Source organism: Staurois parvus, unplaced genomic scaffold (genome assembly GCF_062004578.1).
Source record: "Staurois parvus isolate SC_StPar_1 unplaced genomic scaffold, SC_StPar_1.0 ptg000233l, whole genome shotgun sequence".
Taxonomy (NCBI): domain Eukaryota; kingdom Metazoa; phylum Chordata; class Amphibia; order Anura; family Ranidae; genus Staurois; species Staurois parvus.
Window position 1 is genome coordinate 3,579,808 of NW_028318029.1, and position 14,957 is coordinate 3,594,764.

General features: G+C 39.6%; 1 protein-coding gene across 1 annotated transcript in view; it reads left to right on the top strand.

Moving 5' to 3' along the window:
• The window catches only part of STK24 (serine/threonine kinase 24), an 85,804-nt gene that overhangs the window by 13,428 nt on the left and 57,419 nt on the right, over nucleotides 1-14,957 (top strand). The window contains exon 2 of the mRNA XM_089679974.1: nucleotides 11,893-12,123. Within this exon, the coding sequence (XP_089536100.1) occupies nucleotides 11,893-12,123 (231 nt within the window). The remainder of the gene's footprint in view (nucleotides 1-11,892; nucleotides 12,124-14,957) is intronic.

Consider the following 14,957-nt stretch of genomic DNA (forward strand, 5'->3'; position numbering starts at 1 on the left):
ATATGTATGTGTATGTATATATGTGTATATATATATGTATGTATGTGTATATATATATATATATGTATGTATGTATGTATGTATGTATGTATGTATATATATATATATATATATATATATATATATATATATATATATATATATAAAATGAGTGTTGGCACAACTGTTTGCAATCTCCACCAGGGTCATGTGTGGCAAGTTTAATAATGTAGGGGGCACATTCACATTTCAGAGACGATATACACATGGGTTTGGGAGTTACTAAGAGGACTTGTAACATGGTAGTGCATATACAGTGCCTTTGAGTGCCTACTACCTATCACCTATGTAACCTAAAAATCAATGTATGTTTAATGACAGGATTGCTTTTAAAGACACTGGAGTCATTTTTATAGCTATTGCCAGTCTTTTTTTTTTTTTTTGGTGTAAGTGGCTGTGTGTTGATGCAATTCCAGCTAAAAGTCCCTTACTGATTGTTTAATCACCTTATATATCACTTTACATTGATTACTTCGTACAGTCTTTTTAATTAAAGAGTGTTTGTTATTTAGTGCAGTTAGTCAATGTATCCTGTGCTGATGTTGGACCAGCACATGATGGATTCTGAGTGGTTGCTGTGGGCTGCTGTACCATTGACACTCTGTTTAGGCCATGTAAGAGTTGTAGCCTAACTCCATCTTTCTGACAAATTTGATGCTTATTTGATGTTTAATTTACAATAATGTTTGCACAGACTCTTGGCATATTCACTATGCCCCACGTTCCAGACACTTTCTGTTGTCTTGGGGAAACTATATTATTTAACACTTTTCTTGGGAAAACCAGCTCAATGGATCACTGAATGTCCAAATGAGATCTGGAGGATTTCTCTGAAAGTGAGCCCAATCGTAATCCATTAATCTGTTGTAGAAACATTTTCTTATGACAGGTGCCACTATATGGTTATTACTGGCAATGTTGAAACTGATCAGTAGTGAAAATTGGGTTATGAGGTCTGAATAGAGATTTATGTGCACTCACCCTTAGCAAGGGTAAGTGCACAAAGTTCTACAAACTAGTTCTTGTCAGCAGGATAGGTGCAAGGTGTGTACATGCTGCCATTAGCAGAATATAAACATCTAAATCCCAACCAATCACCACATTTCAATGTACCCCTTGCACTGGGGCTGTACCCAAACTGCAAGGGGTAATTGATTGTTTGTCTAAGGGAGAACAAAAACAATTATGTTGGGTATACACATGCTGAAAGTCTGGCAGTTCAACAGGAACCATCTGACGTTTGGCATGTGTATACCGCTGTCTGTTCAAAAAGTGCTGATTGAAGAGTCATGCTGGAAAACCAGTATTCGATCAGCGCTTGCAGCCAATGGCTACAAGCGCTGATCTGTGTATTCTGACAAGAGGGGATGCCCCAGCTGTCAAAATACAAAGACACAGCAGGAGAGGTCCCTTCGTCAAAATTTCTTGTGTTGATGCGGAGTTCTGTGATGTTTTTTCTGAACGAATTGGAAAAACAAAAACCCACCACCACCATGTATACCCTGCTTTACTTTACCTGATCTTCTGCACCTCCATGCTTCGGTGGTGAACTGTCCCTTGGCGTCAATATGTCCAGTGCAGAGCTATGGACCCTACTTTGGTCTTGATGATGTCAGGATCCTAGACCACTAGAACAAGAGGGAGAAGAGGCTTCAGGGACCTGTCTATCTGTCTGGAGGAGTGGGGGGTCGGTAAATAAATTTTGTTTTATTTTTGTTCACCATCCTAGACCTAAACAAGCAGGTAACCCTTGCAGTACAGGAATAGCTCCAGTGCAAGCCTTTTTTTTTTTTTTGTTTTGGTTGCTGGGAATTGGGCTTTAGACGTTACCCAGATGTGTGCACTACATGACTGACTATGCGTTGCAACTTGTGGAAATACTTGTTTAGATGCAGTGTATGTATATAAAATCTTTACTTTGCAGGGATTTGTTTTTTCTGTGTGAGGTCATATGTGTAAATTATAAAAAAAAATAATGGCAAGCTTTGCTTCCGAAAATGCGAGATCTGGCTGTCAGGCTTCATCTTCAGTGCTTTGAATTGCTGACCCTGCTTCATATTTGTTCCAGTTCTGTGACTTGGAAAACACTAAAGCTGAACTCTGGGATAGGCAAATATTGTCTAAATACAAGAGTCCCGTCTATTCTTTTTCTGTTCTTTGTGTATTTAGGTTTTTGCAGTAATACAGTGTAAGTTTTTTTGCCTCTGTGCAGGAGCTTCCTGTAAGGCAGGGCTTGAAAAAGCCGCTCGCCCGCTCCCCAAATGTGAGGAGAAATTCTTGTGTGGCGAGCACAGATGATGGAATGGCTGCACCTGTGCTCCAAGCCTCAATGTGAAGCCGAGTTCCGGTTTCCAACTTCCGGTTTCCGGCTTCTTCGGCACCGCCATTACACTGGCAGCGCCGCTGAGGGGACAGGTGCAGGAGAGGTCCGCTCTCCTCTGCTGAGAGGAGACACCCTCTCCACCGCCACGGGGGACTTGCATCAGAAAAAGGGTATTACACAAGTCTTGGTCCTGCTGTACAACGAAAACCATTGCAAATCTTGATGTGAAACTGGCTTCCTACCGCTTTTTGTCATCCAAAAAAAAATTTTTTGGTGTTTTTTTTTTTTTTTTTTTTTTTTTCTTATTTGCATAGAATGCAATCCACACACAGCCATTGAAGTGGTATTTTGCATCAGAAAAAGGGTATTACACAGGTCTTGGTCCTGCTGTAAAACACAAACCATGGTTGCTCTATTAGCACATCTTTGGTAAAATGTTTTCTATTGTTATGCCATGTTTTTTGGCATCTAAATAAGCACTTTTTTGTTTTTTCTTAATGCCACACTTCTCTAAGGTCTCTGCTGGAGATAAAAAATACATGTTTACAGTAACTATTATTCCATGTTTTTTGGCATCAAAATAAGCACTTTTTCTTATGCTATACTTCTGTAAACTAAACTTACATTTTATAAAAGGGACTTTAGTTACTAAAGTCTCTTTTTAAAGATGCAGGAGATAAACAAAAAAATACAAAATGTTCACTACAGGTTTAAAGCTGTAAAACTTGATATTTTGATTGCACCCTATTGCTATTAAGCTATTGCTGTTATGTTTAAATTGACATAATAAAGCTATGTTATAATTGCAGGTTTTTATATTTTGGACTCTTTATTCTAAAGAAAAATGTAATTTCATAAGCTTTAAGGGGGTGTGGTTGGGAGAGGGGTGGGGTTGGAGGCGGACCTGGGCAAGGTTGGGTGGGGCAAGTGGTGGAGAGTAAGGTTTGTGCCTGGCTAGTAGGTCTAGACTCTAAATTTTAAGCCCTGCTGTAAGGGATCACATGGGTGCATGCATCAGTACATCTATGCAGAGGGCCTGTTAAAATCGATGACAGGCTGATGGTTGCACAGTCTATCAGCGTTCAGAGACATGCATCAGTCTCGCACACATGTACACATAGGGATGTACGTGAAGATCAATTTAGCCATCCACCTGTAATTGATTATAACATACTTGCTGCATGTGGCAGCATGGACCATCTATGCCTCCTGGGCTTGGGTGACTGGTCTTGTATCCACCCCCGTATAGATTGCTACAGGCACCCTGTAGTAAGTGGATCTGCTGGGTTCTTCCCACAACTCTGCTCTCTGCACAAGTTATTTGCATCAGTGATGATCTCAGCACTACTGTTTACATAGTAATATACAGTATGTGCTTGCAATAACATTTGGTGCACACAAAGTGACATTTGCTATCCTTTACGGCTCTTGAGAATATATTTAACTGAGAGTTTCTGTATCTGAAGTTCAACTTTAAAACTGGAGGGTCAGCATAATAGGCGGTCACCTAGCTTTTCCAAAGGAGGTCAACAATGACAACCCCCATATTTCTCTGACAGGTTAACATAAAAAACTTTAGATCCATAACTCATAAAAGTGTGCCAATGCCTTGAATGGACTGAATACAGAAGGGCACATCACTGCAGTGACAGGGAGCGCAGACGTGATCATTGGTACTGTGATGGTGAGTGCTGAGGCTTGCCTTGGTGCAGAGGCTGCTGTTGGTGGACTGACAAGTGATGTTGGAAGTTGGGGCATGTGGGAGTGATGGTGAGAACAGGGGTAGAATACAGGAGTCAGGCAAAGTGATGAGTGAGTGGGGTTGGGGAACAAGTGTGGTGGTGGGGACTGAGGAGGGGAGTTAGAAGATGAAGGCCAGCTGCCTTGGTGAGACCTTTGGAGGGGGGGGGGGGTGTGAAGGTGCAATGGTAAGGAAGTTTATGGTATGATGGTAAGAGGGGTGTTCAGTGGTGATGGGGCGGAGGTGGTTGTTGGTGATGAAGATGGTATTTGTGGGTATAGTTTTGAGCAGTACCTGTAAGAGTTGCTGTCATCTATAGCTCCATATACAGTTCCAACCAGCCAGCAGCAGGGGTCAGGAGGGATTGGTGGTTGTGCCAGACTGGAGATTACAGTGCCTAAATTACGTGGTTTCAGTGGCCAGGCCAGAAATTGCAAGGTAATGTTGCTTTTCAACACTTACCTGCAGCAGGGACCACTTTGGCAGCACTTTCCACTGAGTATTGCAGATTTTGATGAGGCTGATCACCATTTAGGCCTGGTTCGCACCTATACATTTTTAGTGCATTTTAGAGAACTGCACTATAGTACATTTAACATGGTTTCCTCTGGGACATGTTCACATCTATGGGTTTTTCAGCTGCTGCATTGTTGGAAAGCGTCAGGGACTGCGTTTTTCGTTTAAAAAGACTTCAGTGGACATGTGGCAGAAATGCATGTAGTGCATTTTTGATGTGTGTTTTTTTTTTTTTTTTTTTTTGCCAATAGGAAAGTATTTACTTTGTGACTTTAGTTGGGTGTGACTGTGATGCAACTTTTTTTTTTTTTTACTAATCAGAAAGAATGACAGTCTCCTCAATCGTGACAATCGCCATGATTAATAATTGGTGACAATCAATCATGGCAATCTCGTCACACCCATCCAGAAAGTCGCATCAAAGTGGCATCAAACTCGCACCCATCCAAAAAGTCATGTCAAAGTCAATACTTTCCTATTAACAAAAAAGATTAAAACACAACGGAAAAAACGCATTAATAGCAAATGTGAAAATAGTCTTAGACATTGGTACATCCATGCATGTTTAGTATCAGCTGAATGTAATAACCCTTCTGCTGTTACCGTGCATAGGCCAGGTATTGTCGGCTTATCGCAAAGACTCTACGGTACATCCAGAATGGACCTCAGTACTGTTGATCTTTGCATAATGTGCACATATGCTGCAGATACTTGCACATTGTGGCAAAAACCTTATGGGGAACCAAAGTTTAAATCCAATCTGGTGGTTTATTTCCACTTTAAGACATTATTATTCTTTTTTTCCTTGCTTTAATAAAACATATGCTCTGTTGAGATGTTATAATTTACTTTGAAACTATTTGTATCTCACAACCAATGAATAGGTAAGCAGTTAGTCATTCTGAGTCATTTGGGTTACCAGTATTGAACTGTAGAATGGCAAACAGAGGATGTATTTCCAAAGAAACCTACTCATTAATACAGATAGTGAATCACGTACCTACAACTTGACACAAGGTATTGAGACGTGGTTTTGGAGTTCTGCTGTTGTTTGACACAACATTTGTATGTGTGATATGTTCCTAGTTGTTTTGATCGTGAAATGAATGCTGGCACTAGATGTGGTGATGTACCATCCTAAAACTACTGCTTTCCCCGTATTTCTAAATACAGTCTGTACTGTGGAAAAGAAAAAAAAAACATATTGAACAATAGCTGTGGGAAGAAAGAGAACCTGCCTACAAAAAAAATAAAAATAAACCTGAACTTTGAGAAGAACATAGTATAATATAACATCAGAATAACATGCAGTGTTCCAGTCAGCTAAAAAAAAATAAAAATGAGGCACTAGAAATGAAGGTATGTTGTCTCCAGCATGTAGTGAAATCAATGTTGTTTATAGGATGAATAGTTTGTGAAGGAAGCCATGTTTCTCTAGGTTCCATTGAAACATTTTTTTCATCCTTGTGAACCAAATAGTCGGAGGGTTTTTGCATTTTCAGAGCGCAGACAAACATACAAGCTTTTGCTGCATTCAAAAGGTTTTGTCTTCCCTTTTTTTTTTTTTTTTTTTTTTTTTTTTTTTTTTTTCCCACTTGTCGTCCGGCCGCTGTATATAAACGGCCGGACAGTGGCAGTGCAGGGGCGGGTTGCCGTTTTTAGAAATGGCACCCACCATTTTGGATTGTGCTCGCTCCCTGGGAGTGTGCAGCACCGCGATCCGGATCACCGATCGCTGAACGGGACCTCTGTGTGAGGTCCCAATCATGTGATCACTGATTGGCCAATCAGTGATCACATGCAGAGTAGTAAGCAAGATGTCACTTCTGACATCATTGCTTACTACGTGTGAAATATGTGAATGATCACAGAGGTCACATATTACAGGGCTATTCACATCAGCCTTGTACTATGTGACAAGCTGTGACCAATCACAGCTCACACAGTATTTCTCAATGGCTGCAAGAATCAGCCAGAGAGAAGGAGAAATGATTGCTTTTACAGCCTATATGGGTAAAAAAAAAAAAAATCTTCATCACCCCCCACAAGTAGTACAGTGTCACTATGGTGATACTGTACTGCTAGGGTGACAGTATGTTAAAAAAAAACACACATAAATAATAATATAAAAAAAAATAAAAATGTAAAACAATTTGTAAAAAATTATAATTTTTGGTTATAAAGAATTTGGGTTATTTTTTTTTTTTTTTACTAAAAAGATAATTGAATAAATTTTAGCCAAGATTTATGAAGAAAGATTTATTTATTTGCAAAATTTTATAAGAAAAGCACTTTTTTTTTTTTTTCTAAATTTTTGGACTTTTTTATTTATATAGCAAAAAAATAAAAATCTCAGTGGTGAATAAATACCACCAAAATAAAGTTTTATCTGTCTCAAAAAAATGCTAAAAAATTCATATGGGTACAGTGTTGCATGACCGCGCAATTGTCATTCAAAGTGCGACAGCACTGAAAGCTGAAAATTGGCTTGGACAGGAAGGGGGTGAAAGTGTCCGGACATGAAGTGGTTAAGGGGAGTTATCTCTTAGTTTTTTGTGTCGCCTGTCTTCTGTACTCCTAGTTTCTGATCTGGTGAATGATATATTTTCTGGGTGCCAAAAGGGCAAATATTTTTATATGACCAGAAAATGTGTGGTGAAATTTTCCAGGCCTTCTATTTCCTTATGAACACAAGTACATAACTCCCTGGGGGCAAGCATAAAACATTGTTGACTTTTAAAAGGGAAAATCTTTTTTTTTTTTTTTCTCATCGATATGGTGTTGCATCTGTTCCCTGCCAGCTCTACTCTGAGAACTGAGCGATCAAACACTGCTTGATCACGCAGTTTTCAGTCTTCAGTGAGCAGAGAGCTGGTGACTCAATCAATAGCTCTCTGCTCTGTCCTTTAAGTGCTCACTGGAGCACTGCGCATGTGAGGTGGGGGCATCTGCCAGTCTAGGCATCTGGGTGGATGAAAAGTGAAGATCTAATTGGACTCCTGTGAGCTATAGGTCTATAGGAGAAGTATAGCCAGAATAGCTTTGACAGTGGAGGTACAGGCTTTGTAGTGGAGGGTACAGTACATGTCAGGCCAGTTTCGATAAATAGTTCAGGGTGGGTTAAGGTGGAATGACTGAGAATGTACAGTACATTCCCAATGAATGTGAGAAATGTAAATAAAAGCAGGGACTAAGACTGGGTGGCTTGAATGAAGTATAGAATCCATGAGAGTACTGTCATTTTAAACACACAGTATGGGCCAAACCAGGCTGATGTGAACTTCTATAAACAATTCCGACAGCACTCACACACAAATCCTTTGTACAAAAATGATCATAAAAGAAATAAATGACATGTAGAACAATAAAATATAACAAGACACTCACTCTATATTGCCAGCTGTATGGTGTTTCTGAGCTTTGTTGGTTCAATGTTGCTAATGCAGTGCAAGCATGTGCGTGTCTAATGACAGGTACAATAGGAGCACTGGTAAAGCGGTGCAAGCATGTGCGTGTCTAATGACAGGTACAATAGGAGCACTGGTAATGCGGTGCAAGCATGTGCGTGTCTAATGACAGGTACAATAGGAGCACTGGTAATGCGGTGCAAGCATGTGCGTGTCTAATGACAGGTACAATAGGAGCACTGGTAAAGCGGTGCAAGCATGTGCGTGTCTAATGACAGGTACAATAGGAGCACTGGTAATGCGGTGCAAGCATGTGCGTGTCTAATGACAGGTACAATAGGAGCACTAATCAACTTAACACAAATAAGCTGGGCCCAGACTACTGACAACCAGCCTTTATATAATAGTAAAAAAACTGATGATAGTATACACTCTACAGCAGGGCTCTCTAAACTCTCTAAAGAAAGGTCCAGTTTACTGTCCTTCAGATTTTGGGGGGGCGAGACTGTGCACAGTGGGAGTATACAATGCCCGATCTTTGATATTAGGGGGAGAAATAGTTGGTGTCAGTGGGAGAATAGTGCTTCATTGTTGTCAGCGGAAAGAATTACGCCCCATCATTGGTGTCAGTGGAAGGACTTATTCCCCGTTGGTGGTGTCAGTGGCAGGAATAATGCCTCAAGGGTCGAATAAAGGCAAGCAAAGGGCCATACCACCACTATGGGCTTTTTACCATGTTGTTAAAGAGAATCAGGAGAGCGTGTGAATGAATAAATCTTCTGTAGTGTACCCATTATTTCCTCCACATTGCCACATAAAGCCGTCAAGACTGAATAGCACACTTGGGGGTTTATTTACTAAAGCTGGAGAGTCCAAAATCAGACTCCCTTCTGCATAGAAACCAATCAGCTTCCAGGTTTCATTGCCAAAGCTTCATTGAACAAGCTGAGGTTAGAAGCTGATTGGTTTCTATGCAGAAGGGAGTCTGATTTTGGACTCTCCAGCTTTAGTAAATAAACCCCTTGGTGTCACCTCCACATCTCTCCATATACTGAATGGGACATCACATCCAGTAATATGGATTTGCCAATCGTAATATGAAAGAACGGTATGGAAGCTCACATAGTGTAAAACTGTAAACTTGTATTTATAAAGAAAAGTAATCTAACTACTCACAAATAAAAATGTGTACAAGCGTGTGTAAACATATGAATACCAGTCCCAGAAGACAATCATATGTTTACAAGCACTTGTACACGCTTTTATTCACTATTGTTTATGATTCTAAACACAATTGAGACTTTTATTTGTATTTTCACACATTTTCTTTTTTTTTTTTGATCACATGAACCACTTTGAACATTGTGTTTATGATTTATCATTTGTCACTTATAATAGTGCAGCAATATATGCACTATTTTGCCAAAAGTATTGGGACACCCCTCCAAATCATTGGAGTCAGATATTCCAATCTCCTAGAGCAGTGAAGATGTGTTCTTTGGAGTGACGAATCACACTTCTCTGTCTGGCAGTCTGATGGATGTATCTGGGTTTGGCGGTTGCCAAGAGACTGGCTCTTGTCTGTCTGTATTGTGCCAAGTGTAAAGTTTGGTGGAGGGGAGATTATGATGTGGGGCTGTTTTTCAGGGGTTGTTCTTGGCCCCTTTGTTCCAATGAAGGGAACTCTTATGGTGTCAGCAGCATACCAAGACATTTTGGACAATTTCATGCCCTCAGCTGTGTGGGAACAGTTTGGGGATGGCCCTTCCTGTTCCCACATGACTGCACACCAGTGCCCAGTGCACAAAGCAAGGTCCATAAAGACATGGATGAGCGGGTTTGGGGTGGAGGAACTTGACTGGCCTGCACAGAGTCCTGACCTCAACCTGATAGAACACCTTTGGGATGAATTAGAGCAGAGACTGTGAGCTAGGCCTTCTCGTCCACCATCAGTGCCTGACCTCACAAATGCAGTTCTGGAAGAATGGTCAAACATTCCCGTAGACATACTCCTAAACCTTGTGAACAGCCTTCCCAGAAGAGTTGAAGCTGTTAGTCTGTAGGGTTCAATATTGAGTTGGCCTACTCTTTGCAGGTATAAGACAAGGATGCCATTAAGTTTCATGTGCATGTAAAGGCAGGTGTCTCAATACTTTTGGCAATATAGTGTATATATAGAAGTTTGCATAGAATCCATCTAATTGTTTTTGCTAGCTGCTTCCGTTAGATCTACGAGCACAATCTGTGTATTTATACTATTGTAAGCAAAGGGATATATCCAACCCCAGTTTGGAGACCACTGCTGTACAGCAATGGCTCTGTACTGGTGACATCACCTCCTTCTTATCCTGACATATTTCGATTGGATACCGCCACTACTTGTCAAGGAAAATGTTTTACATTTTTGTCATTGGTGCAGTTTTTTTTCCATATCTTCAGTAATTGGAGTTTGGAAGTTCTTTTCAAGCCTTTGGGATGAGGCAGAATGGAATGTTCATGGCATGAATGTGTGACTAACAAATAACTACTATCTCTTACTGTTGTAGTAGCATCTCTAAGGAATATTTAAGGCATTTTGTTGAAGGCCAAAGGGTTTCCTCACTGGTATTAAGGTTACGTAATAGATAATAAAATTTAGTTAAGTGGCATAAAATGTAAATTCCAACCATCATTCGTCTCTTGCTGCCGAATTGGGGTTGGGTGCCAAATATTTACAGCTGTTAATATCTGGCTATTCCTGCAGCAGAAGGGGTACTGGGGCATGATTAATGCAACAAATAAAGGTGTGTGTATATATGAAGTAACATGGCATCACTTGGTCAAGTGCATGTTTAACATATAGATTATTAATCTATATAATATTGTAAGTGTGAGGGGTCAGTCCAGTTCCAGTTAATTCCATAGAATAAATCGTCCACTGGTTCCTCACATAATCACATTGGCTCCAATGAGGAGATCTATCTGCTGGAGTTCATGTTTCCCTGTGGCATTGAGTGGTTTTGTTAACCTTCTCTCTAAAAACCTGTATAATAACATATGGACATATGGATGGAAATCTCCACATGACTTGTCTGTGTAGGTGGTTCTCATTCATTCAGGTCATGGTATAGTCAGTAGTAGTTCCATTGATCTGGACTTGTTCTGAAATGTTGGAGACATGCTCCATAGCTTCTTCAGTTCTAATGGGTCTCAGGAGCATACCCCAGCATTTACATTCACATGGACACTAGTCACGTTAAGCCAACCACCATGGAGTGGAAAGCAAATGTTAATTGTCCAAAAACATGATGGTTAATATAAAAAGTTTGTGAAATCACTCTGTTACAATTATATTGTGCAGTCATTTCCATGCAATGAAGCCCCCTGGAGATAATTCCTCAAGGTACATGAGTGAAGGTGTGAATTATAGTCAAGTTGTCTAGGAAGAGATGTTAAAACTGCATTAAATGCTGGTAACAGATGGTGTCAAAGACACCCTTTGTTTATGAGGTGCCTATTGAGGAAGAAGTCTGTATGTTTTTGGACAATCAGCATCTGCCTTGACACATTTTATGTGATTGGATTAAGGTGAATTACCTATAAATGCTGGGGTATGTTACTAACACTCATTAAAACTGAAGTCGCTGACTGGATGAGTAGCTTAACATCATTAACATTACAGAACAAGTCCAGTTGAATGTGATAAACTACTACTAGATATGTCATGGCATGCAAAAAAAAAGGCGATCTGCCTTTGCAAGGCGAAGTCAAATAAGAGTTTTAGCAGTTCATCCACATATAAAAATCAGAGTGGTTTTATTGCATGCGTATTTTCTAAAAATACCATTCATTTTACTAGACTCTGCATGTTTTCTTTGTTTTCCCAGAATCTGAAAGCAGACCCCGAAGAACTATTCAGAAAGTTGGAAAAGATTGGCAAAGGATCTTTTGGAGAAGTTTTCAAAGGGATTGACAATAGGACTCAGAAAGTTGTAGCTATAAAAATCATAGACTTGGAAGAAGCAGAGGATGAAATAGAAGATATTCAGCAAGAGATTACAGTGCTGAGCCAGTGTGATAGTCCTTACGTGACAAAGTATTATGGGTCGTACCTTAAGGTGAGCAATTTAATTCTCAGAATTAGCTTTTCACTAATTGGATTGTGTTTGACTATACAGTATAGTTACTGTGACTTCCTAAAATTTCATGTTATCTGCCTTTTTAAAACATATTTTTTAGGTTAATTTATTTAAGTATTCTAATTTTCTATTTTATATGACTAAAAACTAATTTCTCATTTTATTGACGATTTTATGGAATGAATTAGCTGAATCTGAATGGATCTGATGTCAGTTTGACAGCCATGGTCCCAGTCTGTGTAGCAGAGCTGCTGTCAGCAGCTCTTGCTATGCATGTTATAGTCCCCTATAACTGTTAGGAACAGCCTTTTTAAAAAATCTATTTATACAAGAATCACTGAAGCAAACATACTTGGGACAAATGTGGATCTATACTACAAAATAGTTAACAAAAAATAGAATACAAAAACATGTATAAATTATATAAAAAAATTGGGGCAGACTCCATGTTACATGCATGCTTATGTAGTGAGTAAAGGCGGCCATAGATTTCCGATTTTCTTACCGAATTATCGGCCGATTTTTATATTCGTACCGTTAGTGGGGAAAAATGTTGGCCGTTTTTTCTTAATTTTAAGAGATTTTGAAAATCGTCTAAGCTGGAAAATCCTGGAACGATTTGTTAGATCGGCCGATTTTCGCGGTAATTTATGGTCAAATCGGCCGTTCTTCTAGCCGATTTGACAATAAATTGACTATGAAGAAAAAGCAGAAATAGATTTTGCAGGAGAAGAAGAAATAGAATATCAAGAAGAAGAAGAATAGAAGAAAAGAGGAGAAGATGAAATAGATTTTGCAGAAGACGGAGAAGAAAAAAAGTTGCAACATTGTATCTATTTGTACGCATTTCGGATACAGATGTTTCTATTCAAGTACAAATAGATACAATGTTGTTTCTCTTCTTCTTCTTCTTCTGCATAATCTATTTCTTCTGTCAAATATAATAGCGGGACTCTATGCAGGGACATCACTATTATATTAATTGAGGGCCGTAGATGGGACTAAAACCCGCCGACTTTTTTTTTTAATTAGTGGCAACGTCGGTCGTCTGAACGACCGATTTTCGACTTTTAAAACGGACGATTTTCCCCACGTCTATGGCCTGCTTAAGTCCAACGCTTACAGCTATTTATTACTGTACTCCCCATGAAAATGTTTCATCTGCTTTACCTTCCAAAAGGATGGCACCATATCTGTTCAAACATAATTTATGGCTAGAATCTAACGCCTGGCTGAGATGCTGGTTATGACATAACAGTCATGTAAATCCTGGTACCAGTCCATTTTTTTGGTTGTGTTGACATAGGTATGACATAGATTAGCCTCCCCACTGTGGCCTTTCACTTTGTGACTTGCTACAAAATTACAGTTTCTGAAGTCTGATCACCAGAGGAGGATGAGGCTCTCATCCTGGGTAGAGTCATGTGCCTGGAGCTCAAAGTCTGCTTTTTTTATAAGTTTTACTGAAAAATTGTACCATTGATAGCTATTGTGACATGTCAGACATTTATTCAAGCTGGCTTAGAAGTTCCTTTTTAAAGAGGTCTCTTTTTAGAAGGTCCCTTTTTTTAAAGCGGTACTAAAACAACAAAAACCTCAAACACATTTTCTCCCTGCAAGTTAGGAGCATATTGTGTTAGTATGCATCACATACTTGCACATTATGAAAGAATTACGTTAAAACGAAGCCCTCCATTGGTGCGTTGACAAGGCTCAGGCTCTGGTCATTTGAATGGCTGAGCCGCGATGACATCACTCCTGCATGGGAGTCGCAGACACTGCACAGCTTTCTTGGTGGACTGCATGCTGTTCATTGAGAGTGCAGTGCTCATGCGCCGGTTGAAGTCACTGGCGATACTAAAGTAAATATCTCCTAAACGAGGAGATATTTACTGTACCTACAGGTAAGCCTTATTATAGGCTTACCTATAGGCATAAATCAAGGAAAAGGCTTAACTATCATTTTAAGATGTTGAAATTGTAAATGGGTGCTAATTACATAAAATTAGCAAAAATTTATATTTGAGGTTGTGTTGTCTGACTATTAATCATCCCGTGTGGCCTAGTGCCTGGGTAATGTCTCTTAGGCAGGCCAGAGATGATGCATTTTTTTTTTTTTAACCAGCGGGTTGAACAAAAAAAACAATTATTTGATTTCCCCCATCAATGCACTCGATGTAAGAGAATCCCTCCTGTGGATCTATTGTGTTCTGAAATTATGGAGAGTTCCCTGCCGTCAGAATACACTCCTCAGTGCTGCCAGCTATAGAGACTATTTTTACATATGTTAATGATTTATATAAATATATATAAAATATAGGTGCTTGGCATTCTTTGGATAGCTCCAGAACCTCTTCCTTTTATCCTTAGTGTACAGGGCATTCTTTGTTAGAATTGTCGTCATCTGTAAAAATACCACAATGTTGGATTTGCTTACTTTGCTGCCTGTTGTCTGTTTTGGCATATATACCCTTGCATGTTTCTTATGTCTCTCCTAGGCTCCTCTCACATCTCTTACTTTGTTATGGGGTCTCTGTTTTGTACGTCAGTGCTCCTGCAGTTTTCACCTGAAAGCAACATGGAGCAATGATGTGCACAGGCCTTATTTCACCACCACTTGATCAACTGCCAGGGGCCTGAGAAAAACGGTACTTCCCAGTATGGGGGTACATGTGACTCTTCTCCTGCCTCCCACAGTTCAGTTCTGTGTACTTGAATGGCTGAATTCCATGCCTGACATCTGTCATGCAGAGATGGGAGAATAATTAGCCCTATGTTGATATTGACAAATAGTTGGTAGGTACATAAGGATT